Source organism: Melospiza melodia, chromosome Z (assembly GCF_035770615.1).
Source record: "Melospiza melodia melodia isolate bMelMel2 chromosome Z, bMelMel2.pri, whole genome shotgun sequence".
Classification (NCBI taxonomy): Eukaryota; Metazoa; Chordata; class Aves; order Passeriformes; family Passerellidae; genus Melospiza; species Melospiza melodia.
In genome coordinates this window covers 14839394-14866654 of record NC_086226.1, presented here as the reverse complement: position 1 = coordinate 14866654, position 27261 = coordinate 14839394, and the positions used below count along the sequence as shown (strand labels likewise).

The following is a 27261-nucleotide window of genomic DNA, read 5'->3' as shown; positions in this document are numbered from 1 at the left end:
TCCCGTCGCCGCCTGCGGGAACATGGCCGAGTCGCCGGAGGAGGTGGCGGTGCTGGTGCAGCGGGTCGTGAAGGACATCCGCAACGCCTTCCAGCGGAACCCACACATGTGAGTGCGGCCGCGGCCGGGCGGCGCGGAGGGAGCGCTGCCCGCGCCCCGGCCCGTGCGCGCTCCGCGGCCGCCGGCGGGCGGGGCGCGGGTCCCGGCGGGGCCGGCCGGGGCTGGGGCCGGGCCCGGGCCCAAGGTCACGCCGTGAGCGGCCGCGGGGACCGGCCGGGTCTCCTCCGAGCGGGAGGGCCGGCTCCGGGCGGCTGCGGTTGCACGGTGCCTCCGTGGGGCAGGGCGCCTTGTCCCTGTCCTCGGTGCTCTCCTGTCGCCGCGGCTTCTCCTGGCTCGCTCCGGGAGCCTGAGCCTGGGGACCGGTCCGGCCGCGGCCGCAGCCCGGCGGCCACAAGCGCCCCGCCGGTAAAACGCACCGCGTCATGGGAACCAGCGAGGGCTCCGCGGTGTGGAAGCGATAGATATATTTTCAAAGAAAAGTTGCTAGTGACCTCTCTCTGAACTCGGTGTTTGGCAGCGTTGAACTCATCGCGCAGTCGGGCTGGGGCTGAGCCTGCCCGCGGGTGAGCCGGCCCTGCCGAGCCCCGCAGCCGGCAGCGGGTTCTCTGTCTGCCGGGAACAGAGCTCTGGCGCTGGTGGGAACAAAACTCAGGATGGAAGCCTCCTGAATTGCACCTTTGCATAAACAGAGCAGTGTGGTGAATCCCACCTTCAAATCCATATCTCTTGGTAGAAGTACTAGTCATTTCATTGTGTGTTGTTTTGAGGAAGACAGAATGACAATGAAAATGCAGACCGCAGTAATTGGTTGTGAGAATCAGATTTATCCAGAAGTCTGGGGGGCAGATGGTCTGTTTTGGTTTTCAGTGTTGTTGGCCAGCCTTGAGACCCTGTTTTAAGTGTCTCCCATACTTCTCTTTCCCAGAATGTATTTCCCCAGCCTTTAAGATACAAACTAGGGAAATAGCTTTCAACCTATATGCAAGCTCCGTGTTGGTTACAGCAAATAAGGGTAGCACACAATGAATAACAACTTCCTAATTTAAGTGAGGTGTATTTGTGTCAGCTGGAAACTGCAGTCTCTGAGGTAGTGACCTATTAATCTATTCCCGAAAGTGATAAACTAAACAATTGAATAGGAAAATTTTGTCACCTAATTTATCCCTTTGCTTAACAAGAGAAGATTACAGTGAATACCCTCATGTTTCTCTAAATGTAGTAAGCAATTTGGGTGGGCGGCCAGGTTTTAAAATGCAGCATATGGACGCTGTTTAAAAAAAGGCTGCGTTTTGCCTTGAAGCTTCATTTTTAGGATGTGAAGCAGAATGTGCTGTAAAGGGCCAGTATTTATGAATGAATGTTCTGATTTTTTCATAGTTCCCACTCCTCTACCAGAATGCTTTATTGGTAGCAAACTTAGAGATGATGTTTCTTAAGAATTTGCTGCTATTGCAATTTCCTTTCAGAGATGCAATCTCAGCGATGAAAGTAGGCTGCAAGAGTTGTGTGTGGTGAGACTGATGTACTGTGACATGCTGCAAGTGAAAAAGCACAGGCTGCTGCTACTTTATCCCTCAGAGTAGAAAAAGGACAGTCATGTCTCTAGGTTTCTGAAGTGGTTGAAACTACTTGAAATGGGACTCTTCAGGCCTGTGTAGGCTGTGGGCCCTTGCTGTGCTGCCTTTGTTCCTCAGGAGCAACAGGCTGTAGCTGTGCTGGCCGGGTCTTTTCGTGCATCTGCATCTTGTCGTCTGCTGCTGGCCAGCTGCAGTTCCTGAAAGGTGCTATTCTGAATTCAATGTGTTACAGATCCAGGTTTGAATTATTTTACATGGGAACTGCATAGCTTCACTGAAAATAAGGAATCTGCTGCATGCATGATGTTGCTGTTGACATCCCATGCTTTTGTCCCATACTCACCTCTTTTCCATCATTTATTGACCCTTGTCAATGGCTGCTTTTACACCTGCCCACTTGTCACCTTTGTGCAAACTGTGTCTGTGTGTCATTTTGGCGTGTTCAAAGCAGTGTTGTGAAACTTAGCTCACCCAAGTCAGACTTCTTGCATTTGGTAATAAGTAAAGGTGTGGATGTTTGTTTTGTGGGTTTTCTTTCTCTCCTTGCTGTTTACCTTTGGTATACTGTTTGTGAGTTACAGCTGGTAAGTTCTTATGGTAATTCGCAGAGTTAATTAGACAAGTAGTGCCTTATTGCATCTTCCTTGCTTTTGGAGACTTTATTGTCCCTGTATGCAAGGCCAGGCAACGTTTTTCCAAGGACTTTTAGTATTTATAAAAGAAAGACCCAGTGATACATACAAACTTCAGGCTGTTAAGATACTGTGTTGAAAGAAGCAGACTGGAATGTCATTTTAGGTTTAATCTTGCTTCTTGAACAGCTTAGCTTGTGTTAAATAGAGCAGCACAGATAAGGATCTTGCTTTGATACCCATTTCTTGCTTTTAGTGGGGTAGGAGAACGCTTTTTTCTTCTCTCTCTTCTCAGCTGACTGGGGAAGTAAAAGGGACCTGAGTGCGTGTTTGGAGACAGAGCCATGTGATTTGCAAGTGTTTTACCTTGAATTCACCTTACCTGTGTTTTTTGCGGCTTGTGATATATGTTGTGATGTATGGAAGATCAGATCGGTTTTCTGAATAGGCAGATACATTCTTAAACAAGCACACTGTCACTTTTGATTACCTCAATAATAGTCCAGTGAGGACACAGAACTAAATCAGCGCACTCAGAGTACCCAGTAATAAATTTTATTTAAGATAATTGAGTTGAGGTTTAGGAGCTGACACTTGCTGTGTATCTGTAAATCTTGTATTAAGAAGACTTAAGATGGAGAATTTGTTTTCTGACATCACAAGAAATCTTTTTTGTTCCTGCGTGAGATCTGAGGATTTCCCTCTTTAGCAACAATTTTTTCTATTGAATGGGGGAGTTGGTGGAGAAATGATGCATAATTGATGTTGCTTTATGCCTAAACAAATGTGAATCCTTGATGAACTGTGTTTATTTCTAAGAAGCTGCCAAAGCTGCTATTCAGCATGCTAGAAAAACCTGACAAAAAGTAAAATATGGTACGGCCCATTGAAACTGAATAGCTGAGTCTCTTCTGCTTTGTTTGCTGGTACAAATGCTCGTGTTTGGCGCTGTTATTTTAAAGTCTTACATTTCTCCTACAGAGTTGTCATCTAATCAGACTGGCCTCTGTGTCTCAAATCTTCCCCCTATTGATCATGCTGCCTTGCACAGGACAATGAAAAATGGGACATATGGAAGTGAGCATATTCTTCTGTGTGATCCCTGGTGTCAGACCCCCGGTCACGCTGCTGCTGGGCACACCTGGGTAGCTTTTGGTCAGTCAGGTGCCTGTACTAGTTAGCATGTTCTGTTTCTCTTGCTGAAGCAGCAGTTACAGCTCTGTCACATATTTATTACAAAACCAGGAGTGCTTGTCTTGATTCCTCAGAGTTAAGCTGCTTGGATGATAGTCTAAAAACAGAAAAAATGGGGCTTTCATCATTTAGAATCTTTGTGAAAATCAAATAAAACTATTCAAATTACAGGTTTCAGCAAAGACAAGGAAAAAAAGATGATGGAATGTTTGGTTGGGAAGCGTTGCTAACCATTGCATTTCTGTATTGAGAAAAATAATTGTCACCTGCTAGAAATAAGCTTAATTATATTTCTCTCTGTTTTTTAAGAGATGAAATTGGATTAATACCCTGCCCTGAAGCCAGATATAACCGGAGCCCTATTGTCCTGGTAGAAAACAAGCTTGGTGTGGAGAGCTGGTGTGTGAAGTTTCTTTTGCCGTATGTCCACAATAAACTTCTCCTCTACAGACAGAGAAAACAGTGGCTGAACAAGGATGGTAAGTTCTGAGTTGGAGAAGAGTATATTATGTGATCTTTAGTGCACATTTTTTATTTATCGTAAAATAATTTAGTTTGGAAGAGAGGTTTAAGATCCAAGTCCACCCATAAACCTGACACTGCCAAGTCCAGCACTAAACCATGTTCCTAAGTGCTGTGTTTGCATGCCTTCCAAAATACCTCTAGGGATGGTGACTATGCCATTTCCTGGATAACCTGTTTGAATTCTGGCAGTGCTTTCAGTGAGGAAATTTTTCCTCATATGCAACCTAAACCTGTCCTGGTTTCTGAGGCCGTTTTCTCTCATCGTGTTGTTTGTTACCTGTGAAGAGAGAATGACACTCACCTGGCTGCAGTCTCCTTTATATGTAGTTTTGGAGAACAGTAAGGTTCTCCCAAGCCCCCTTTTCTCCAGGCTAAACACCTCCAGCTCCCTCAGCTCCTCTTTGTAAGACTTGTGCCCCAGTTGCCCTTCTCTGGGCTCACTGCAGCACCTTGATGTCTCAGTGAGTACATGGAGATGGTCACTGATGTGATCCTGCTGGCCACACTATTGTGATCCAAGCTAGGATGCCCTTGACCTTCTTGTCCACCTGGGGACATTGCTGGCTCGTGTTCAGCTGGCTCTGGCCAGCACCTCTGGGTCCTTTTCCACCAAGCATCTTTCCCGCAAGCCTGGGTATTGCATAGCGTTGCTGTGACCCAGGGGCAGGACCAGTCAGAACCTCATACAAGTGGCCTTGGCTCATCGATCCAGCTTGTCCAGATCCCGCTGCAGAGCCTTCCTACCCTCCAGTAGATCACTCCCACCCTCAGTGGCATAATCCCCAAACTGACTGAGGGTGCGCTCAATGCCTATGTCTGGGTCATTTACCCTTCCTAATGCCAGCTTAACCTGTTGTGGAAAAAATGCTGGTTACTGAGGGGAGGAGGCTTTGGATTGTGCATCTTAACTTAAACGAGTTTATTTTCATTTGAAAAAAAAAAAATTCTTTCTCTCTTGCCCAAACTGGAAAGGTTAGAGACAGACAACTTGAATGAATTATTTGTGGAAATGACGTTAGTTGATGCAGAAGGAATTTTCTCCTGCTTTCCTGAGTCAAAATGAAAATGTGGTGACGCATATGTCTACTGTAAGAAATGAGTGCAATGTGTTTCAGATGCAGAGGTATACCAGAAATTATTAGTCCCTACAGCTTGGTAATTGTAAAGTTTTATATCCTTTCTCATCTCTTTGTTTTGGTTTGGTTTTTAGTTTAACTTGCATGAAAAATTCTTTTGTGTATGTTCTTTAAAAAAATTCAAAACAAAGAATTGTGAACAGTGTGACATAGGAGGTACTTGACTGCTTATAAGGGGTCCTGATCAGAGCAAGAATGAAAAAGAATAACTAGTTTATGAAGCAAGTGTTTTGTTTATTGTTGCAGTACTTTCTAAGTAGTAGTTGGAATAAAGAATGTTCTTATGCTGGACTTCTAGTGTCTTATTTCTGGCGGGTTTTTTTTATTTTGTTTTGTTTAGAGACTGTTTTCTAGTATCTTTTACCTGCTATGGTATTTTTAATATCCCTCAGAAAGCAGGATATCTTTTGTGTTGAAGAGCACCCTGTGACCACTCACAGAGTTCAGATCTTTAATATCTCACATGCAACTGGGTTTCAGTTTTGGGTTGTTACCATACGATAATTTTTTTCTGTTTACTTATAACTAACCTGTCCATAAAGCACTGACTGTGTCCATTTTGCTTCAACATGTGTGGGATTGTCTTCCCCTGCTGGAGCATACCAAACAGCCACCCTTCATTCAGTTGTGTTGATTGCAGCTATAGCAAAGCCAATCTCCCTGGCTGCTTTATGAAATAGAGAGTTAAAGAATTATGTTTTAAATAGTGGGATTTTAGCATACATCTGGTGCAGACTCTAGCACCTTGTCATAACTAACATGGTGTTCTACTTGGTGTTACTGCTAGGTAAGGTTTTGGAGTAGGTCTGTGTAAATCAGGAGATGATGTGTGGCCAGTAGCATTTCTCCTTCGATACCTACTTTTCTTTAGTGTTTTACTGCTGTATTCTGCTTCACTTTAAGTGTATGAAGCCAGCTGTGCATGATGCTCAATAAAGTGTAGAGTATGGCACAGTTAGGTGGTGTTGGTCAGGTCTGTAAGTGTGCACTTGAGCTTCTTTTGCCTTTGGAGATGATACAGAGAAAGATCAAGGTCTTTAGAGGATCTTGGAGTGGGAGGATTCTTAAGGCAGAGAGTGTTGCCTGCTTTCATCTGCCTGATGGTGGGGTCTAGATTTGCTAAACATGCCTTGATTTCTTATTACAAATTATGTATGGATGTATAATGCAAGCATTTTGGAAAGAGTAGCATGAAATGGCAGGCAAGGCAGATGATGGCAAGAAGGAACCCATTTTCCTGGCCACGAAGAGTCTTCCAGTGCTAGCTGTAGACCTCGAGTGGTATTAGAGTAACAGTGCACTGGCTTGATCCTTATAATTAATTACCCTTCCGAAGTGTAGCTTAAAGAAGGTGAGGTGTTTTCATGTATTTCTAGGTATGACTGACCCATTAACTGTGTTTTATTTTTGTCTAACAGATTGTGTATGTTTGTGTCATTGTGTTTCCCTCATTCCTCCTAGAGGGTTGATGACCTGTCATTATGTGGACTTTATGAATTTTACATTGCCCTTTACTTTTTATTTTATTCATAATTTACTTTCTTGAATGTTTTTTCTCATTACAGACGTCTTTAAAATTACAGACTCTTCCTGGGGGTGTGTGTTGCTAACATAGGTAACTTCCATTTCTTCTTGGTCTTTATGGTTTGTGGTTGGACCTATTAAGACCAGGATGGTTTTGATCACTGCCACCAACCAGCTGCTGATTTATTCAGTTCTCATAGAAACTGGTGTTTGTGACATTCCAGATTTGAAATTTGTAATGCAGATGATTACAAAATTCAATAAACTGAACTTTAATACAGGGAATATAATTAATATTGACTGACACATAACTAAATACAAACTTTAGCATTTAAAGAGTTGAAGCTACTAGCAATCTTAGCAACACCAGTGGTTCTCATTGCAGTGCTTTTGGAGATCTGAGGTAGGAGTTTGTGGTGTATATTGTTATTACGCTACAGATCTTCAGCAGGGAAACTTCATTTCGGTCTCAAGTGTTATTGTAAGGTCTAAACATTGAAATTTCCACACAGAGAAAAACTTTTTGTTTTAAGCCAAAGTACAAGCATTGACATTTATGTCACGTTTTTGGGTGTCTGAAGACAGCTAGTAGCCATTACCTGTGTGCTGGTGCCCTGCTCCAGTCACACCTGTGCAGGTGCTTTGTTGAGATGCTGTCACACCTGCTGATGCCACAGGGATGGTGTTTACAGACCTCTGCTTCCCTCACAGGTGAAGGGAACAACCTTCGTGCACAACCCTTCCTCTCAAAATGCACAGAAAACTCTGTCAGTGATTACTGCAGTAGCATGCATTTTAAACTAGTGCCTGCTTGGCTTTATTTCGAAAGCGAAACTCGATTCTGTTTTGTCTCTTCATTTACATGTGAGAAGAGGTATCTCAGCATTTTCATGTCTGCTGAGGTTTTCTGTAACCGCTGTAAAACACAGTCAGGTCCTTCATGTTAGAACCCTATTTGTAAAGGAGTTTAGCATGTTTTAACATAATTGAGTTTCACATTTGATAAAAGGCTTGAGCAGAAACTGAACTGCGGTGGTGGAGAGAATTAAGGCGGAAGTCTTTCCCAGGTGGGCTTAGAGACTCATCTCTAAGGTGTTATAAGTATGTATATTCTGTCAAGAGATGTTACGGTATTCTCTTAAGTATTCTCAAGGATTTTGCACCAGATTGCTTTTGTAGATGAAGGTGCATGCCTGGAATTTGTCAGGGTAGTTGTTTTCTTTTGCATCTAGTAAAGAAATAGATTTGTTTATTACTTCGTCAAAACTTAGTTGTATATTCTATTGAAGCTTGTTATAAGTGGTGACTGCAGGTGTAGTCTCTATTCACCTCTGCCATTTTGAGTCACTGTAAACCATTTAAATAGAACAGAGGAGAACAACAGGGTGCTGATTCAAGTGTGTGGTATTTTTTCTGACAGGATCCTGGAAGAAAGAGGTGCTTTATAGTCATTCATTGATGGGTTAGTGACACAGATGTTTACTTATAGTTTCTTTTGGATTCTTGGAATCCAGAGTCACGACTGCTCCCCCTGCTATATTTGAGTTCAGAAATCCCAATTTTACAATATGTTCTTATCTTTTCTCCTATATTTTTTAAATTTATGCATGCATACTATATATGTTACAAACTACTCACAGAATATCTAAAAAACTGGTTACAGCCATATTTAAAGGTGTGCTAAAACCATATTGTTTTATTTGTCCTTTCGCAGTTATGGATACCATAATATGCAAAAGGATGTGTTCAGTGTGAGCACCTATAATGCAATAGATTGCCTGAAATGTCTAGTAGAAAGAAATCTAGTAGAAAGTAATTTTAAATTGTAAATAAAAGATGCTGGGTTTTGTTGCTGACTCAGGGAATAGTTGGCAAGTACTGTCATTGTGTACGAGATCTATCATAAGATTTCCTAATAAAAAGGGGCTCAGAGTTTAATAAATTGGACCATTTTTCTATTGAAAAATGGCATAGAGGTTACTAAGTGGTGTCATTTCACATCTCTGGCTCAGAATCCGCACTTCATAAATCTTCATCTGTTACATCAAAGAATATTGATATGAAAGAACTGGGTTCTACTTGGAGATTTTCCTTTTATCCTTTTGATAATATTCAAGATGAAGTGAACCTCTGTGATGGGAAAATGGACAAAATGCAAACAAGTTCTGTTTAAGTTGGATTTGATTGGGTGCTGTTACAGACCTTTGAGATTACCAGAATGGTCATATTAACTGGAAATCATGTATAAACAAGCTGTGTTGTTCTAAGGAGACTTTGAAAGACATTTCTGAGAAGTATTCAAAAAACTGAAATAGGCTATAATAAACTATTGCTTGATGTGCCTGTAACACATGCAGTGCTAGTACCTAATAATTGCTAAAACCATTGTTGCAGGTAAAATGGAAAATGTACCTAAAACAATCATAGCTCACAATTTTAACTTTACCTCCTTATAAAAATTATGTTTTTGTAAATGTTCAAAACTGAATTCTGAATGTAAAATTGAAACAGTAGCCACAAAACACTTAGCAGATGTTTAAATTTATATATGTTTGATTTTGTGTATGTGAGTAATCCTGGTTATTTGAATTGGGATAGTCAGCTGCATAAAATTAAATGGGTGTTGAAATACTTTGCTGGTTCAGGAATTGGGTACATGAAGGAATAATATTTGTACATTCAGACAGCAAATTAGAAAGAAGCTTTTTGTGTATGAAAAATATTTATTCCTTGGCAGCAAAGAGAGATTTAACTTGTGACAATAGAAAGTTAAGTTCTTTCCTTGAGAAACTTTTTAAAACATTACAGCTTAGTGCAAAGTCAACAGTACACCAAAGAATTCCCCACCACAACCCCCATTACCCCTTGCATTATATGGTGGCTTAGCATGTTCCTCATAATGAAGAACATAATGGAAAACACAAAATTTCTTTGTTGGACATAAATCATCAATCAGACACACGGTAATATATGAAGGTATTTCACTTTTCAACCTACTTAGGTATTGACTCTTGTTTCAAAGATACGTCAAGCCAAGTCCCTTCGTGTTTTGAATTAATTTGTGTATTGTTACTGTGGAATTTCTTAACAGTTCGTTCATTTTGCAGTCTCATTGACTGCACTAACCAGAGATCTGTTTCCATGAGATACCATCCTTTTCTTTTTCCTTCAAGGAATGAAGTACCTCTTATTTGCTGGAAATCACCTGAAGTACGATCTAATTAGTATGTTAAATTCAGGGTGATTAGGAGAGGATGTAGCCAAATTTAATTTACAATAAAAGATTGTATAGTCACATTCAGTTTTTATGACATAATTAAAAATAAGTGTAATACATAAATCTGCGATATACAGTGCTTAAATGCAGGGATGCAAGCAGATGTTTTTGGTTTTGCTTTGGGTTTTTTATTGAATTAGTCTTGAAACTTCAGTCTGAGGCACTTCACAATGTATTTAAAGTGTTTTCTGTACAGTTTAATAGGGAGTACTTTTGTAATCCTCATTCATAGCTGTGGTGTTTCATTTTTTAGCTACAGGTTTTTTATAGTGTATGTATTTTTTGTAACAGTATGATATATGGCAGCCATCTGCAGCTCAGACTTGTTCTAAAATAGTAGGGTATATTTTTATTTTCTGTAGTATTTAAAAATCTTTGGATTTTATTTGAAGAATTCTCTGCTTCTTGTATATAGTGTGTGTGGTTAAAATCACTGAATACTCAAGGATTTTATATTATGATTTTTCCTTGTTCAGGGCATACTCAGTTCATTATTTTAAATAATGAAAAGGGACAATATGGCAGATCTTGCTCCCTCTTAAATTAACTATTAATAATTAATGCTCTCTCATTTCTGGAATAAGAGCAATATTTTACAGAGGTACAGCAGCCCACAGCAGAAGGACTTTGAGGAATGAGAGGGAGTAAGGGTCTGCAGAGAGATCAGCACTGTGTGCAAATCATTGCTAATCCTAATGTCTCTTGTTCCATCGTTTTAGAGCTGATAGATATCACGTGTACCCTGCTACTGCTGAACCCTGACTTCACCACAGCTTGGAATGTGAGGTATGTTGCACTCAGAAAATGCCATCAAAAGGCCCAGGCCTTACACGAGTCAGCTGAAAGCTTTGTTTCAAGTGGTTGTTAGTGTCGCAGCAAGAACTTGTCAACTAAGAAGTGCTTGAAGGAATGTTAAAAATCTCTTCTTTCCTATATGTTGCAGATAGTTTGAGACTGCCCTTTTTTGCTCTTGGTTTGTTTGTTTGGGGGTTTTTGTTCAGTTGAGGTTTGCTTGTGGTTTGGTTTTTTTTTTTTTTTTTTTTTTTTCTTTTTTTGACGGGGGAGGGTTGGTTTGTTTGTTCTTTGGGGGTTTTTTTGGTGTTTTGTGTTTTTTGTGTTTTTTTTTTTTTTTTTTTTTTTTTTTTTTTTTTTTGTGTTTTTTTTTAATCAAAGGCTGATGATTACAGTACTGCATATTGATGGCATCTCTGCACCACATTTTCAGGGTGTGTAAGACCCACGGAACTACCATTCCTCTTTCCTCCTGCAGTTAATGAGGGTAGTGCTCAGCTGATGTCTGCTGTGTGTATTCACTGTTCTCATTTTTACCTCTCTTTGAGTTCTTTTGAGATTCCAGTTCCATTTGCTGCCACTACCAGTGCAGGCTATCATGCTCAGTAGATACCCTGCAAGACAGGGGGAGAAGATGTCTACCCTTTTTTTCAAACACATTTCCCCCCTCCCCTCTACCTTCTTGTACCTGTTGAGTTTAGCATAGCTTCATCATTGGTCAACCTTCAGAACTTGTCCAGGAGTCATAATGGAGAAGGAGCAAGAATTTACCTCCTTGCTCTTCAGGAGGTGCAGAAACAACCATTCCTTACAATTTTGTAATCTTACAGCTGTTTTGTAAATTTCCGAGTTGGAGGAATATTCTCTTTCTGCTGCCAAGGTACGACTGGAGGCAGTCTATAAGAGCTATAGTTCCATGAGGGTGGAGGGCTGACAAAACTGTGATGGTCTCTAGGAGTGCATTAATGGAGAACAGGACTTCTGTAGTTATGGTGTACTTCTCATGCTGCGTCTGTTTGTCTGCCCTAGTTATGACAAATTCAGCTTTTTCTTTTTTCTTCTTTCACTGCTGATACAGTTCTGAAGGATTCTGCTGTGTTCTTTCTGTCTCTCAGGTCTAAAAAAGGGGGATGAATGTGATCGCAATGAGTTTAGTGTCATGAAAATATCTAACTTAAATAGCTATGAAGTTAAAATGGAATTAGAAGCTTGTATAAGTACAAGAGCTGCTACAGTAATCTCATTTTATGGTACTTATAATTGATTTTTGTTTTGTGGAATGTTTGTTTACTGCACATGCGTTCATCCTTATCAGTCAGGCTTTTTTGTGCCTGACAACTGAAAGTGTTAACTTTTATGTGCATGAGGAAAGTAGTTCAAAGTTGAAAGTGGAATTAAAAATGCTAAAGAATATGGATGAGGATTGTTTTCTCTTTCCTGATGTTTATAATTTACCAAAACATACAAATTACTACAGAAGTGGGCCTTACTCCCCGAATTGTTGACTAGTGATCTACCAGTCAGTTTGTCTTTGAAGTTCTGTTTAGCATCCAGAGAGATCTTGTTACACAAGCCAGTCAGTGTCTGTGGAGGTTACCAGTGAGCCCATTCTAGCAGCAGAACTGCTTTGCTGAATCTGACCCTTCATTGTTCTAGGCTTCTGCTGAGGGTTTGCTCTTTTGAAGGGGAGGCACTTTTGTTATGTTGACATATATTTCAGCTTCTCTTTGAAATGACAGATCAAGCTTGCCAGATGTGTGGTGTTATAAGTCACAGAGTAGAGGCCTGATTGTGTTCTGTACAGATGCTGGTGTAAATCCTTATCCTGAGGTAGTCCAGGCTGAGAACTAATTGTATGAGACTTGCACTCTGCTTGCAGAACATGATGGATCTGTTGTGGCGTCATTGGTTTCTTGTTACTCAGACAGTGTTTGTCATGCCAGGTTCATCTTGCGTTCTACATACACTAATTCACTGCTTTATTTTGAGGGGCAAAAAAGCATTATAGAATCCTAAGTAGCCTAAAAATTAAGAAATGTTATAGTTGTTTACTGAATAGCAGCCCTGCACACATTCTTGTAATTTATTGACTTTTCCATTGTAGGCTGGGATAATCTCTTTTTCATATGTTGAATTCTACTGAAAGCTTCAGAGATAGTGGTTGTCTCAGTAGCACTGAACTTGAAGATATAGGAAGAAAGAGAAAAGGAAATCCCCTCCTAGGAAGAGATGCAGGACTTGGCAGAGGCGTGCCAGAAGACTTGAATGGTGTTGTGGAAGACAAGTGGGCATTTCAGCTCAGCCGACAATCTTAGAAAGTTGTATCTGATTAATGAAGCGCAGGAGAACACAGAACTTCAGACATGTTATCTAGACCAGCTAGGACTAGATGCTCTGCCTTGACTTGGTAGCTATTCTGAACAGTTGAAATGTTCCTACCGCGTACATCTGTTGTTTATTTATTTAAATTAGAAGTGACTGGAAAGTGACAGAAGAGCAGGGACTATAACCTAAACCCTGAGACCCTGAGCAAGAGGTTATTATGTGGCAGAGAAAGAATTGCTACAGAATAGATGTGTCACTTCCTAGGAACTGAGAGAGAAACCTCCGTTATACTGAATGGCATAAGAGATATCTCCAGTTGTTAATCCTAAATTCAGTTAGCTTGTGTTTTTAGAAGTTGTAAAAGTCTTGCAAGTTAATGACCAAAATGTTAATGGAAGTGATTGTAAAGGAATTTTTATAAATGCCTTTGTTCTTCCTGTTATACTTCCTGGCATGTACAATTGATGAAAAGACATTAGGTAACAAGATGCTCTCAAAAGTCACATTTTGCTTTCAGATATAAATGACTTCAAAGGTGTTAGCATAAGGCAAGTAAAAATTACTCGAGATTATCTTTTATGGGAGCTGTAATCCTTGAGGCTGAAACTTTATCTATGATCCACATGGCAAGAAAGTAAGCTAGAAATTATATATCCCAAGCTGGATGTTAGCTGAAAGAGCTCAGAAGAGGTTTATGTGGGAGTGTATGGCACTTCAGTCATACTAATGCTTGCAGTCCTTTGTGAATGGGAGAATCTCTCATTTGAGAATCATTACAGCTAAAAGCAGCTTTTCCACTACAGCAGTGAAGGTGGATCTTGTCTGTACTGTTCCTCAACTTCGCAAAAGAGGAAGTTTAAGAGCGTATAAGTGTGAAGCTGCTTACTTAGAGTCTATGTTTTAATACAGAAAGAACACTTTCTTCACTGAAAGTTCAGGTTTTGGGAGGTAGGTGGCTTGGTAATCTAAATCTGTGTTAAAAATGTACATGCATTTGTTTTAAGTATCACACTGATCTAAGCTGTATTTTCATTGTGTCTGTGTGGTAAGTAATTTTTACCAAAATGTCACCTTTGCATTGCAGTAACGAAGCAGTTGTTCCACCTGCTCCAGTGCTGACCCTGAATGTTTATTTTGTCTGCTTTCCAAATTTGAGTGCATTAGAACAGAATGGTCTGATCAGTCTGCCACTTCTGGTCAGTATATCTGAACTGCCTGTTAAAAACCATCTGAAAGCGTCGAATCTGAAGCATGCTGGAACTTGGTTGAGATAAAAACAGGTGCTCCAGTAGCTGTCAGAAGCAAAACTTGCATAAGGATTTATACATTCCCTACTCTGCTTCAATTTTAAATAATATTTGCTCTCTGTTAGTGTTGCAACCATTAGCTTCTGACTGTGGTTGTAAGTTTCAATTACAGCAGCACAAAGCCAAAGTACCAGATGAAGTCAGTTTCCTACTAAAAATTACCGACTCAGACAGAAAATATGTACTCACAGAAAGGAAATATGTCAATTTGTTTGTGAGACTTGGGCCATAACTTTAGGACGACATTATGTTTTCTGTGTCAGACTGCAGAGGAGTTTGGCCTTCTTATTTGATAGCAGATCTTTCCAGAAAATATTTCCTCCCCACTGTGATTTTTTGTTCAGAGACTTGATGATCTGCTCCTCACTTACTTACGATGAATCAGAAATTATTAGAAAAACCAAAACCCAAACCCATGCCAAAATTGCTTCTGCTTCTTGCACTCTCAGTTTTTAGTTGTGACTTCTGCAGGTTCTGGGAAATGTGTGTTTTCTTTCTGCAGATTCTAACTTCGAAATTTACTGTAACTTTACTTCAAAGCTGCTACCTACTAGATTGGAGAATAGGGTATGAAGACTAATGCCCTTGAAGTAACCAGTGATTGGGTGATGTCTACAAACATGCTCAGGACAGGCAATAAGAATTACAGAGCTAGAAAGAAGAGGGTGAGGGGTAGGGAATTCTGTGCAAAGAAGGTGAGAAGGCCAAGTACAGATTTTCATTTTGCTCTGTCTTTGGGAGGTATTCTTGTAAGGGTTGTGTTGGATGAACATTAAATTTCGTTAGGTCAAATTTTCAATTTTTTTAAACCAAAGATTGTTTTACATTTAAGTAAACTGAGCAATTGCAGCCTTTTTGTTAAGTTTGTAAAACATTCTACATGCAGAGAATATTTTCCTTTTTCTTATAAATTTAAGCAACAGCAACCTTGACACTGTATCTTGAATGGTATTTCAAAACTAAAGGTGTGAAGGGGTGCTATATGTAAGAGTATTTCTGGATGTACACATGATCTAAGGGCTTAATTTCAAGAAGGGATATTTGTTCATATATGTAACCCTACACTAGCTGACTCAGTCATTTCTGGGTAGGTTTGAGAGCTAACAGATTGTATGTGTTCAGATTAAAATGAAGTTCTTTGTGCACATATGTATAGTACGTATGTATGTATAGTAGAATGGATTAATGCACTAGAGGGTTTTTAAACTCTTGCAGTTTCACAGTGAAGTTCTGTTTTGATACAAAGGAAATGCCATGCAGTTTGTTACTGGGATTTGTGTTCTGTTTTCAGGTTACTACTTTTATTCACACAGATTTATTTTATCTTTTGTAGGAAAGAATTAATACTGTCTGGCACTTTAAATCCACTTAAAGATTTGCATCTTGGAAAACTGGCATTAACCAAGTTTCCAAAGAGTCCAGAAACATGGATTCATAGGTGGGTTTCCTTTGCCTTCTATTGACTCCTGAAACAATTTTCCTAGGGTTTTTTTATTTCCTGTTCTTGGGTTAAGGAGAATCATAGATGCAGGAGGATAACTAGAAATATATCAGATTCTTTGAACCAGTCTTTGCAAAATACTGTGCTTTGGCTTTTGAAGCTACTTGTCTATATTCTACACTTAGAATTGAAATCATGTGTACTTTCTCTGCTGCACGCTTTTAAAGTAAACTTTGGAGGGGGGATATATTTCCTTAGAGATTTATCATGTCTTGCAGCACCTGAAATCCTCAATGTGAAAATTCTGATTCCATCAATTTTAACTTTTTGAGTACTGTAGGTTTCTCCTTTCCCTCAGGTTTACTACTGTATTGTTTGTCTACATTTCAGAAAGTGAAGATTCTGTTAAAGCCAACCTTTGTAAATAAACCTGGGTTCTTTTCCATTTCAATACTGGTCTTATTGGTTTGTTGAATTCATTTTTATAATTTCCAACTTGAACGAAGTCATTCAGTCACATCTACTGGATATTAAAATAACAGATCACATGTTTGGAAAACTTAACTCCAGAGTTACTCAGGTTCACAAAGCTAACCATCTCAGTCATGACCGACCATAAAATGCTTGTAGCGGAACCAAGTGAAGCATAGATCCATTGCTCCAAATAAAAAGCTAGGTCAACCTTTAATAGACAGCCCTAAAGAGATTTAAATGTATCACATTAGGAAGCAGTTTGCAGTGTTTGTGTTTAACATGTCCAGCATTAAGGCAGCTGTAAAGTTGATACCGTAATAGGGACTTTATAAATACTCTATAAAGAACATAAAACTTCATGACTGTATGAGAATTCTGACTATAATTTCCCTGCAAATCTAAATTAAGAGTATTTTGATAGTGTCATAATTTGTTTTTCTTTCTCTTACTTGCCTACATCAGAAAAGTGTATTTGAGGGTGATTGCACAAATGTTTGGCTTGGATTTGGATATGCTGACCCTGATTGATACATGTTAGTAAATAAGATTTGCAGAAATACTTCTCTGCATCAGCATAATGATTAATTTTGGGTTTCCTATTCCCCCAAGGTATTAAATCTCAGGCAGAAGATGCAAAAACCTATAATGGGGCTGTGAATAAAATTCAGTAAAACATAACCAAATTGTTTTTTTTTATGTATGGGAGATAAATGACTGAAGATGTCAAATACCTGTCATTCATTTTGTCAGATGATCTCCTGCTTTTTATTTTGAGGTTTCAAATATATCTTGTGCATATACAGTCAGTGTATCTATTGATTGTGCATTTATCACTTAACAATCCTTTGTTTGTTTGGAGTCATTCCAGGAATTGTAAGAGCAATAGTAACATGCAAAACTGAAAGTGACTCCAAATTAATGGGAGTAAAATTAATGCAGATGGGAGTAAAATTAATGCAGGAAACAGAAGAAGACAAAAAAAAAAAAAGAAAAATAATACCATGGTATTCAAGAGATTCCAGAAATATATTTTAAATCTTCTGAGGTTGTGATTGCACTGCCTAGAAAGTAGCCCTAATTTAATTTTATGTGTTTTTTGATGCTGTAGCCACAAAGACGATGAAGTCTGCATTTTTTCGCTCTCTCCTGCATGTGTAATTTTTCACATTTCCTTGGCTTATAAAGCATGCTTTTTCTAAGAAACTGAAATAATTATAGAGTTAAAAAATTTTGTCTATATGGTTTTACTCAGATGTTAGTGTTAAATAATATATATATATTTTAAGAGTGACATGCTTATTCAGTTTTTTTTGCCTAGACTATTTTTGAGTTTTCTATTTCTTGCATAGCTGTGGACTGAAACAAAAAAAATACAAAAGGTGATGTTTGGATCGAAGATAATTTTAAAAATTAGAAGTTAACTCTTCAAAATTACCACATTTCATAAAATACTGTTATACAACAGAGCATGGTTTCCTTAGCTGTACATCTTTAGAGCAAATGGTGTGTAGGAAGAAAGTGTTGCTGAGAAACAATCAGTTTAAAATTGCATTCTTATAAATTATCTTTAATATTGTCTTCCAATACTTTGTTCTTTTTTGATAACTGAGTGAAAAAGATACAATGTAGATAAAACCCACAAGTGAACAAGCATATTGTGCATGTGTTCAAATAAGAGAAAAAGCAGATGAGTTAACAATTTTGTTAATACATATTTAACTTACATATTTTTTATATACCTGTATATATGTAGATAAATAAGTTTACATATGGCTTGCAAAATAGAATTCTCTCTTTCAAAAAAGTTAATTTCTTTTCTTTTGGTTATTGATTTCTTTTAACTTAGAGTTAAATTTTGACACCTTTGAAGGTAGCAATTCATTGGTTTTGGAACTGATGTGAGCCAGTCCGTGTTGTGCACCAGAGGATGTCTGTCTCTCCTGAGCATTCCACACCGGACCATAGCAATTCCATTGCCATGGGCTGCTCTGTGGAAATTTACACATCTATAATCTGTTTTTGTAGAACCCTTTTGTGCTGGGGCTGCAGATGCAGCATTGAGGTTGCCTCTAAAAATACCACTAAAGTTTTGTCCAAAGTAAAATAAAAAAACCAGAACCATAGGAATCTATGCTTGCTTATCTCAGATATATGAATTCAAGTATGTGTAATCATCAGCAGAAACATTTGTTTTGTTTATACCTATAGCCCTTGAAACCACAAGCCTTTTGGGCTTTGCTACTGCTGGTGGTGTACAGAAACCAGTTTGAGTTGCAGTGTGCAGTACTGCTTAGTATCTTTTACAGATGTAAAAGATACTCAGCAGAGTTAATTTTTTATTGAATCACTTCTTTCTATCTTGCTTTGGCTCCTTAATTTTAGTGCTGTGCAAGACTTTGAAAGAGGAGTGAGTTAGAAATTTCATGCACATGCTGCTTGCACTCTTTCACAAGTTTGCTGTTTCCTTCTGGTTTATTTTGTAATGCTGTGTAAGTAGTTGTGATCACTTGGAGCGAGCAAACTTGGTGCAGCTGTGTTGGGAGCGTGATGATCGTGTCATAGTTTATAGCATGGCAAGTGTTCAGATGGTTGTTTACTACTCACTCATTACCTAGCTAGAGTATAGTTCAGAGAGTAGAAATATTGGAAGGGTTTGATTTATGCACATGAAAAGCCATCTTTTTCTCTTAAAACTGCTCTCTCACCATTAACGCTTTACATCGTTTAACCAGACGATGGGTGCTGCAACAGCTAATTCAGGAAAACTCCTTGCCCAGTCTTGCAACTAAAGGAAACCTGGGAGCAGCATCTGTGGAGAGGATTCACCGACTGGTGCAGGAGGAAATGAATGTCTGCTCTGAAGCTGCTGGGAGATATCCAAGCAACTACAATGCCTGGTCCCATCGCATCTGGGTTTTACAGCATTTGGCAAAGCTCACTGTCAAGGTATAATAAAATAGTGAATAAATTCTTAAATTTTCTCCACAAAAAAACCCAAATACTGGTTTGCAAAGCAGACTACATAACATGAATGAAGAGTATCAAGTGACGTTATCACAGGTAGCCAAGAATGTTTTAAGAAAGGGGACAAAATCTTGCAGTGAGTATGTTTTGCATTTTTCTTGCCATTGTAAGCAGGTTCTGCTCAGCAGAAGTAACACATTTTTCTTGCCTGTATAGAAAGTTCTGTTTCTCTCATAGTACTTGGTGCTAACATATGTGTGGTAAGAGTATAGGAGGGACTATGTGAGCCGAAGTAAGGAATGGGGAACTCTAAGTAATTCTTCCAGTGCTAGTCTTGAAATTCATAGTAGAGGAAAATGGTAATGCATAACAGATATTAAATTGATAATGTAATATCAATGTTTTGATGCCCTTACTCAGCTTACATGTGGTTTCAGAATTTTGAAGGACCAAGTAAAGATAGCAAGAACTTTGGAGAAGGCATAGTAGTGCTTGTAACTAATTTTTTCAGCTCCAGCAGTATTTTTTGACAGCATTTACACTGGGACCTGATTTAGCTATTTCAGGGACACTTCATGCAGTGTTGAATGTTTTCTCAAGACCCGCAGCAAATTAAATTAGTTGATGTGACACGGTCTAGGCAGTTTTGTAATACAATGTTTTCTCAGTGGTTAGGTGAATTCTTTGAGTATTAGGTTGATACAGTGACACATCACTCACTTTTAACAGCAGTTTCTGCATTTTGGCGCATAGGGTTATAAGGGAGGAATTTGGACATTGTTGAGTCGATGTAGCCATTGTTTTTATGCCCATTTCAGAGACAGGGAGGAATTTGGACTCATCTGCTTAGCAAGTGTATATGAAAAGGTAGTTTTCAGAAAACTCAGGGGAATTGCAGGATTCAGAGAGATTGGAGGTTAGAAGTTAGGGTTAGAGGTATATATTTACAGAAAACAGGAACTTTAATATCTTCAAGAGCTTATTAAAAGGTGAAGGGAGTTAGCACTGTTAAAAAAAATTCAAGTCATTTTATGCCTTAAAACAAGTTCTAACCAGCTCTGTGTCCATTATGCTGGTAATAGTAGTCTGAGGATTAGGATTACACCTTGAGTGCTTTTTGCACTTGCTATTCCTTACTGATTTAATTAAAGAAAAATAATTACATTGTAATAGAAATAACTCTCTGCAGAACTGGAATTATTTTGGTGAATTTATTCATTGTCAGTTGTGAGTGCATTTTGTGACAAATCACAGACATGCCTGTGAAGGCAGTATTTTGAATTCATTTGACCATTCCAAAGTCTATTCAGTTGGCCTGCCATCCCACTTCCCCTACTGATGTACTTTTTTTAGAATGAAGACTGTAGAGGTGATACTTTTGTCTTGAGTTGTCCATCTGGTCTCTGTTACCTCTGGCAACATTTCACTGATGCTGTTGTCCCTCCATCAATGTGTTAAGCCTGTTGGGAAGTATCTGTGTTGGCTCTAGGTTTTTTTCAGGACACCACCAATGCACCTCATCGGGGGCCTAGTAGAAGGTGTTTAGGATACAGGAAAATTAGGGAAAAGTGTGGAGCATAAAAGACAGCAAGAAACCTGTGATAAAATTTTTCTAGGTAACTTTAAGAGGCAGAATTATACAGTGTTTAGTTGCAAGATATGATGCGAGGAAAAAAGTAAATAAGGAGAACAAGGGAAAGGCAGGCATTACAGACTTTCACAAAAATATGCAGGTTCATAGAATCATTTGGCTTGGGAGTGATCTCTTATCTCATTCCAACCACACAGCAGTGTGCAAGGATGCAACTCATTAGATCAGGTTGCTCAGGACCCCATCCAGCCCAGTATTAAGTCCTCACTGGAGGGGGCAGTGGAGCAGTCCCAAGACGGGGCTCTGAGGGGCTCATCACCAGTCTCCATGTGGACACAGAGCTGTTGACCCCTCCTCTCCGGCTGCATCCATCCAGCCAGTTCCTTACCCACTGAATGGACCGTCCATCAAATCCATCTGTCTCAAATTTGGAGATAAGGATGTCGTGTGGAACCCATATTGAATGCCTTCCACGTCTAGATTGATGACATCTGTTAGTCTTCTCTTGTTGACCATTGCTGTCACTCTGTCATAGAAGGCCACCACATGGGTCAGGCACAATTGCTGGCTGCCTTGTGTCACCTCCTTGTCTTGTAGGTGCCTTAGCATGTCTTCTGAAAGGATCTGCTCCATGATCTTGCCAACCACACCGGTGGGGCTTACTGGTCTCCAGTTCCCCAGGACATCCTTTCTCCCCTTTTTAAAATGGGAGCAGTGTTTCCCTTTTTCCAGTCACTGGGGACTTCCCCTAACTGCCATGAGTTCAGATACAGTGGACAGTGGTTTGGCAATGTGAGCCAGTTATCTCAGAATTCTGTAATGTATATCTTCAGATGCCACAGATCAGCAGCTGTTCAGCTTCCTCAAGTGGTTCTGCACCTGCTCTTTGCTGACAGTGGGAGGGAGTCTTCCCCACACAGTCTAGAGGATCAAGGACTAGAGAGAATTGGGAAGGAGGCCTGACTGCCATTGAAGACTGAGACAACAAACTCAGTACTTCATCCTTTTCCATGTCAGTTGCCACCAATTCTTGTTAATTAAGGAGCATACACTCTCCTTGGTCTTTTTTTGTGACCTATGTACTTACACAGTCCCTTCTCTTTATTTTTAGCAAGTCCTGTCCAGCTTTGCCTTGGCTTTTCCATTCTTTAGAGGTTTTTTACTTGCTTAATGTCTCATGTAATTTCAGCAATTTCTTTGTTTGAGTATCTGAAAAGTATGATAAATTTCAACAAGATGCAGGACTGGAATCATGCTGAGAAACTGACAGATAAAACAGTTGTCACTGATTCTATGGCCATTGAGTTCTTGCAAGGTTGCCTGAAATTAAGGAGTACCTGTATTATTTAGGGCTGTATTTCTGCTGTAATACAAACTTTGCCTGTAGTTTGAAGTGTGCAAGGCAGCAGAGGCCCAGAAACATAATTTTTATGTTGTATTATCATTTAAATATGACTTCTCAAAATAAGTTTATCATTAACAAAGCTATTGACCTGCTTTGGAGGATTTCAAGAGGTAGGCTATGTAATAGGATTTTGGTTATTCTTTTTCCTCTGATTTGATAATCCTAATGCTACTGCAAACTGAATCTCAGCTCAAGCTCTGGGAAAAAGATTTAAAATGATAGAGAAGAAAATTTTGGCCCAGTGGAAAAATTAAATAAAAAGATATAGGTGTTCCTTCTTTCTTACACTAGATAGTCAAAAACATTATCTTCTTTCAATATAGAAATTTCAGTTTGTTCTAGCTGCAGAATTTGAATAGCATTAGCAAGTTTACAGTAGTGTTAAAGAGTGTTCATTAACATAAATCAAGGATTTGTCAAGAATAGATCGTTTGAAGCTAATCTAATAATTCTGGTATTGGAGTACTTGCCATGGAAAGCCTGATTTCAGCTTTCTCACATGACTGTACAGTCAGTTATTGGGGTTAGATCATGGGCTCCAGATACCTACTAAAAGGTGGGTGTATAATTAGGGAACTGGGATAGAGAGGGGTGTAGTCTTAAAATTCATACACATCATGTTGCTTCAGTGAAATCATGCAGATAGAAAAATAAGGTGTAGTTCAGCAAGGGTTGACAAACTTTTTTGTTTTCTTTAGATTGAAACACTCAATTTCATAATGTGGAGATTGACTATCAGACCCTACAGTAAAACAAGCAAGCAAACAAGTAGTGGGGTAATTGTCATGAGGTAGCACTTCTCTTGTGTGATGCCCAGAAGACAACCTGTTCATGAGACAGAAAGTGGTTTTTCTTGTAGCCATCTGCAGTAATGCCTTAGCTTTTTCTTAGATGACAGGGTCTTCAAAAGTGCTAGTTTATGTGAATGCTGTATTTATTTGGTTGTCCTTAAAAGTTTGTTTCCCCATTTCCTTTGCATTTCCCCAGTGTCCCAGACCAGGGAGAAAGTTCAGGTCTACAGTTCACAGTTGGAAAAACGCTGTAAAACAAGCAAGCACATGGTCTGGGAGGGTGTAAGAGGGAGTGCATACCTAGAGGCTGAGATGAAGGTCACTGAGCAGACATGTCATGTTCTGGGAGAGGCTGCCAGTTCCATGGTAGTCAGCTTACCACCAGAGGTAGAAAAGAGGTTGTCAAGAGTGGGGAGGGAGGAATTCTCATATAGTTTCATCTTTCTTCACAGAACAGTGGCAAAGGGCTTGTACTGATAGAGATGGAAATGAAGAAAGCTGGCTTTCTAAGAAAGAACCTCTTGGAATTCTGGCATTAGCTGGCTTTTTCTTTTACTTCCAGTTGTTAGAAACATTTTCAACTGGTACTCTGAGGTTCCTAGGTAGGAGGCTGTTTTTTGCAGATCTGAATATATTTTCATGGCCATCTTCTGTCTTGCTTTTTTAAAAGAGATGTTCTGGTTGAGGTAAGGAGTAATGCTGGAAATAATTTTGTTCCCTTTGAACAGGGAATTAAAATGCATAATTAAGATGTTCCCCTGTAAATTTGTAGCTTATAAATATTTCAGATAAATAATTGTATTCTTCCAAGGTCTCAGTTGAGCATAAATGTGTATAGTATCAATTACAGCTGAATAAAGGCTGATCTGATTTTTCTGAGCCTTATGTTGTTCTTGATAGACTTATAAATTTTGAAGTTCAAAAGTTTAAAGTACTAGGCTCAGTTCTGGGAAGAAAGGAAGGAAAAGCTGTTCTTATGGTTTAAAGTGCAGATCTGGACATGGAGTTTTAGCCCCCTTAAGAATGCTGTGTTTGCACTGTTATTTAATACTGCACTTCAGTTTGCTGATCTCTAAATAGAAGGCGATGCTGGTATCTTTTGGCAAGATTTAGAAAAACATGATTATTATCTAGGGCAGAAGATACTGTTTGCATTGCATTTGCTCCAATTTCTTTTAGAACAGATGCCCCCCCCAAAGAGCTATATACCTAGTGTTGTGTGTTTCCGTTATTTTCTTTATGGGCGGCTGTGGCTTTTGTGCTGCAATATCTAAAAGAAGGACTTCTACCTAAAATTGTTTTGCATCAGCTGGTCTTATTAAGTGATGTAAGTAGCTTAGGAGAAGAGGTTAAAAGCTAGAGTATACCATAAGACTATTAAGATTTCTTCCAAAAGTCTTTAGAAGTAAATGAAGAGGGTAGTTTTAAACTCTTTGCATAGTTAAAGCTCTGGAGGAGAAGCAGTGTGAGGAAAGAGGTTAAGAGCTGTGAAAAGAACCAAACCAGTGGCTCTAACAGAGAAAGCAAAGCATAGTAAAAGCTTTGTCTGGGAGCCAAACTTGCATTTCTCTCCAGAAATGAATTTTGAAGTTTTAGAGCACTCAGAATTAAGAGACAATTCAGAGGAGCCAGAAGTGTTAAAAACAGAGCTACAGTTGGCAATTTAAGTATCTACCAGAGTTGTTATGAAAGGACTTCATAGTTGTTATGTTTCTAGGAGTTCTTCATTAGTAAAATCAAGGAACCTGATTATGGACACATACTTTTATATTTCACCAGATCTAGGACTTTAAACATAATACTATGGTTGATTTTCTCTCATGGAAAATCAAGGTGCAAATCAAGTTTGGGTTTTTTCCTTTTAAGCAACTTACCTACCTTCTGACACCCACAATCCACTGGGTAAAAAGTAAAATTCTTAAAGCTAATAGCAGTGTAGTTTGTGCCTCCTCTAAATAGTATTTATTGCTAACCATTTTAAGATTCTTAAACCACTGCTTATTTCGTATCAGAAGTGGTTTGGGTTTTTTTCCCACTCAGCTTGTGGGTAGGTTTCTGAAAAACTTTTTCACAGTTTGGAAGAAGTATTAATTTGTTTTCTGCAGGAATGCCAAGATGCTTTTCAGCACATAGCACGAAAGGCTCCGTGGTAGTTCTTTTTCCTGTGTATTCTTAAACCATTACCACAATGGCTGAAATCCCCAAAGAAGGGATTACCTTAATGCAGAAGCAGTAGTGGTAAGTTCCTCCACTATACTGGTTGATAACTGTGCCTGCGTTTTGTTTCAGGTTCTCCTTGATGAACTTGCATCCACTAAATATTGGGTATCCATGCATGTCTCGGACCATAGTGGATTTCATTACCGCCAGTTCTTGCTCAATTCCTTGATACGCAGAACGGTGACTGACAAAAACATACTGGTACAAAAGCAAGTGGTTAGTGAACAAAACCCTAGCCCTCAGAAGGAGGAAGAGAGTGCAGAGACAGAAGCTGCCTGTGCAGAGGAGCAAAGTGTGGATCTCCCCGGCCGTTTAGACGAAGAGATGGAACTCTGCAGTGAACTGATTGATAATTACCCAGGGCATGAAACCTTGTGGTGTCATAGGTAAGAGGACCTGATTAAAAGAATTTTCTTCTGATTTGTGGATGATTCTTCACATGGTATTTCCAAATTGTTTTGGTTTTAGGAAGTACCACTCAATAAAAGATTTTTGAACTACTATGTATTAAATATTTCGAAAATGTTCAAGAGCATAATCAGAGCTGTTGTGTGGGAAATTCGATTTGGCTTAAATATCTTGAGGTGTAAGCTCCACTTGTCCCTGTAATTTGTGCAAGAGACACAAGATGCTGGTTATGAGCCACTTCACACTTTAAATGTTGAAACAACACACAATGAACAAAATGTCGACAGAAGTTTGGGTGCAGAAAATGTTTGCTTTACCAGCTGGGTGCAGGTTCCTGACTAGGTGACTGGAGATTTGCCAAAGGTGGAGAGCTTTCTAGTACAGTGTGCGCAGAGAAGCAGATTTTGTGTCTGTGAGAGAAGTCTGGTGGGATGGCAAATGAATTGCAGGAGTTCAGCAGCAGCAGGTTATTTTCAGTGTATGACTTTCTTTTCTTCTTTTCTTCTTTTCTTTTCCTTTGAAGAAGGTGTGTATTCTACCTTCAGCAGCACTTAAGCAACAAACTTCCTCTTGTGAATATGTCGGTATCATCTGTGGACAGCAGTGATGAAAGTCTGAATAATTCCCACCACAGTCCTGCAGCAAGTCACTTGGCACAAGCTATGGATGTTGATGGTTTGAATGAATCCAGCAGCAAACACGGTTATACCCAAGAAACAAAACGGCTGAAGCGTGCTCCTGTGCAGGACTCTCTTGGTCCAGAAATGGAATACCAGTTTGTTGATAAAGTATTATCAACTTGTAGGGATGTGGACCAAGCCAGGTTTGCTACTGCTTATAGAAAATGGTTAGTTACTTTTGTAGGTCAGTGAAGGAAACATTGAAAGCTTTCAGGGTTCTTCTCTTAGTGCAATATTCTCTTTTCAGACACAAATGCATGTCTTGGTTGCAAGTGTTAGCTAACTCTGTGTTTCTCTCTCTTTTGACGGTCAGTCCTAAAGCTAAATTTCAGAGTAGACATCTGTCATTTTATTAAAGAACTGGCATATGTTTTTATTAAGCAAATGCAGTTTGTTACTTAATCTCTCAAAGAAATCACTCTTAACAGCTTCCTACCATGACTTTTTTTTAACTTCTGCATTAAGGTGGACTCTGAATCATTTGACTTAAAAGAAAACAAAGAGGTAAAAGAAAAAAGTTTGAAATGCTTGTGAAACAGAGTGTCTGAAAAAGTGGGAGAATCTGTCACTATCAGCTAAACCTGTTCCCAGTTTGTTCCTGTGTGGCATCATGCTAATATCTTATGGGATCCAGACTATATTTTGTGAGTGCTATTATTTTGTATAGCAGTCTTTGGTAGAACACCAGAATATAGTGTTTCTTTCTGAAGGCTTCAGTAACAGTTTTGGAGCTGTGATACCTTTTACTGTTTTAAATTGGTTTTTTTGTTTGCTTATTAATTGTCATGTTAGCTTCATAGGAAGGTCTATAAGGTTGAAATCTTGATAAGCAGATACAGGAAAATGTGGCAGAAAATAGTTCAAATACATGTTCAACCACAGCTAGAGCTGTATTTGGCTGTATTTGTGATTTGTTTTCTTAAAACAGACTATCTTCA

The 27261-nt window shown here is 39.1% G+C and overlaps 1 protein-coding gene across 2 annotated transcripts; it reads left to right on the top strand.

Moving 5' to 3' along the window:
* PTAR1 (protein prenyltransferase alpha subunit repeat containing 1) lies at window positions 1-27261 on the top strand. Of its 2 annotated transcripts, none has more exons than XM_063180520.1 (7): window positions 1-108; window positions 3773-3942; window positions 10645-10711; window positions 15683-15787; window positions 18997-19210; window positions 25305-25621; window positions 26170-27261. In XM_063180520.1, the coding sequence occupies exons 1-7, from the start codon at window positions 23-25 to the stop codon at window positions 26513-26515; spliced, it is 1305 nt and encodes a 434-aa protein (XP_063036590.1). In that variant the 5' UTR covers window positions 1-22; the 3' UTR covers window positions 26516-27261. The 2 variants fall into 2 exon arrangements, with proteins under 2 accessions (XP_063036590.1, XP_063036589.1); XM_063180519.1 differs by having other exon boundaries at window positions 26167-27261.

Coding starts and splice junctions, on each gene's coding strand:
- PTAR1 (XM_063180519.1), top strand. CDS start 23: ATGGCCGAGTCGCCGGAGGAGGTGGCGGTGCTGGTGCAGCGGGTCGTG. Junction 109..3,772: donor TTCCAGCGGAACCCACACAT/GTGAGTGCGGCC, acceptor CTGTTTTTTAAG/AGATGAAATTGGATTAATAC. Junction 25,622..26,166: donor GAAACCTTGTGGTGTCATAG/GTAAGAGGACCT, acceptor TTTCCTTTGAAG/AAGGTGTGTATTCTACCTTC.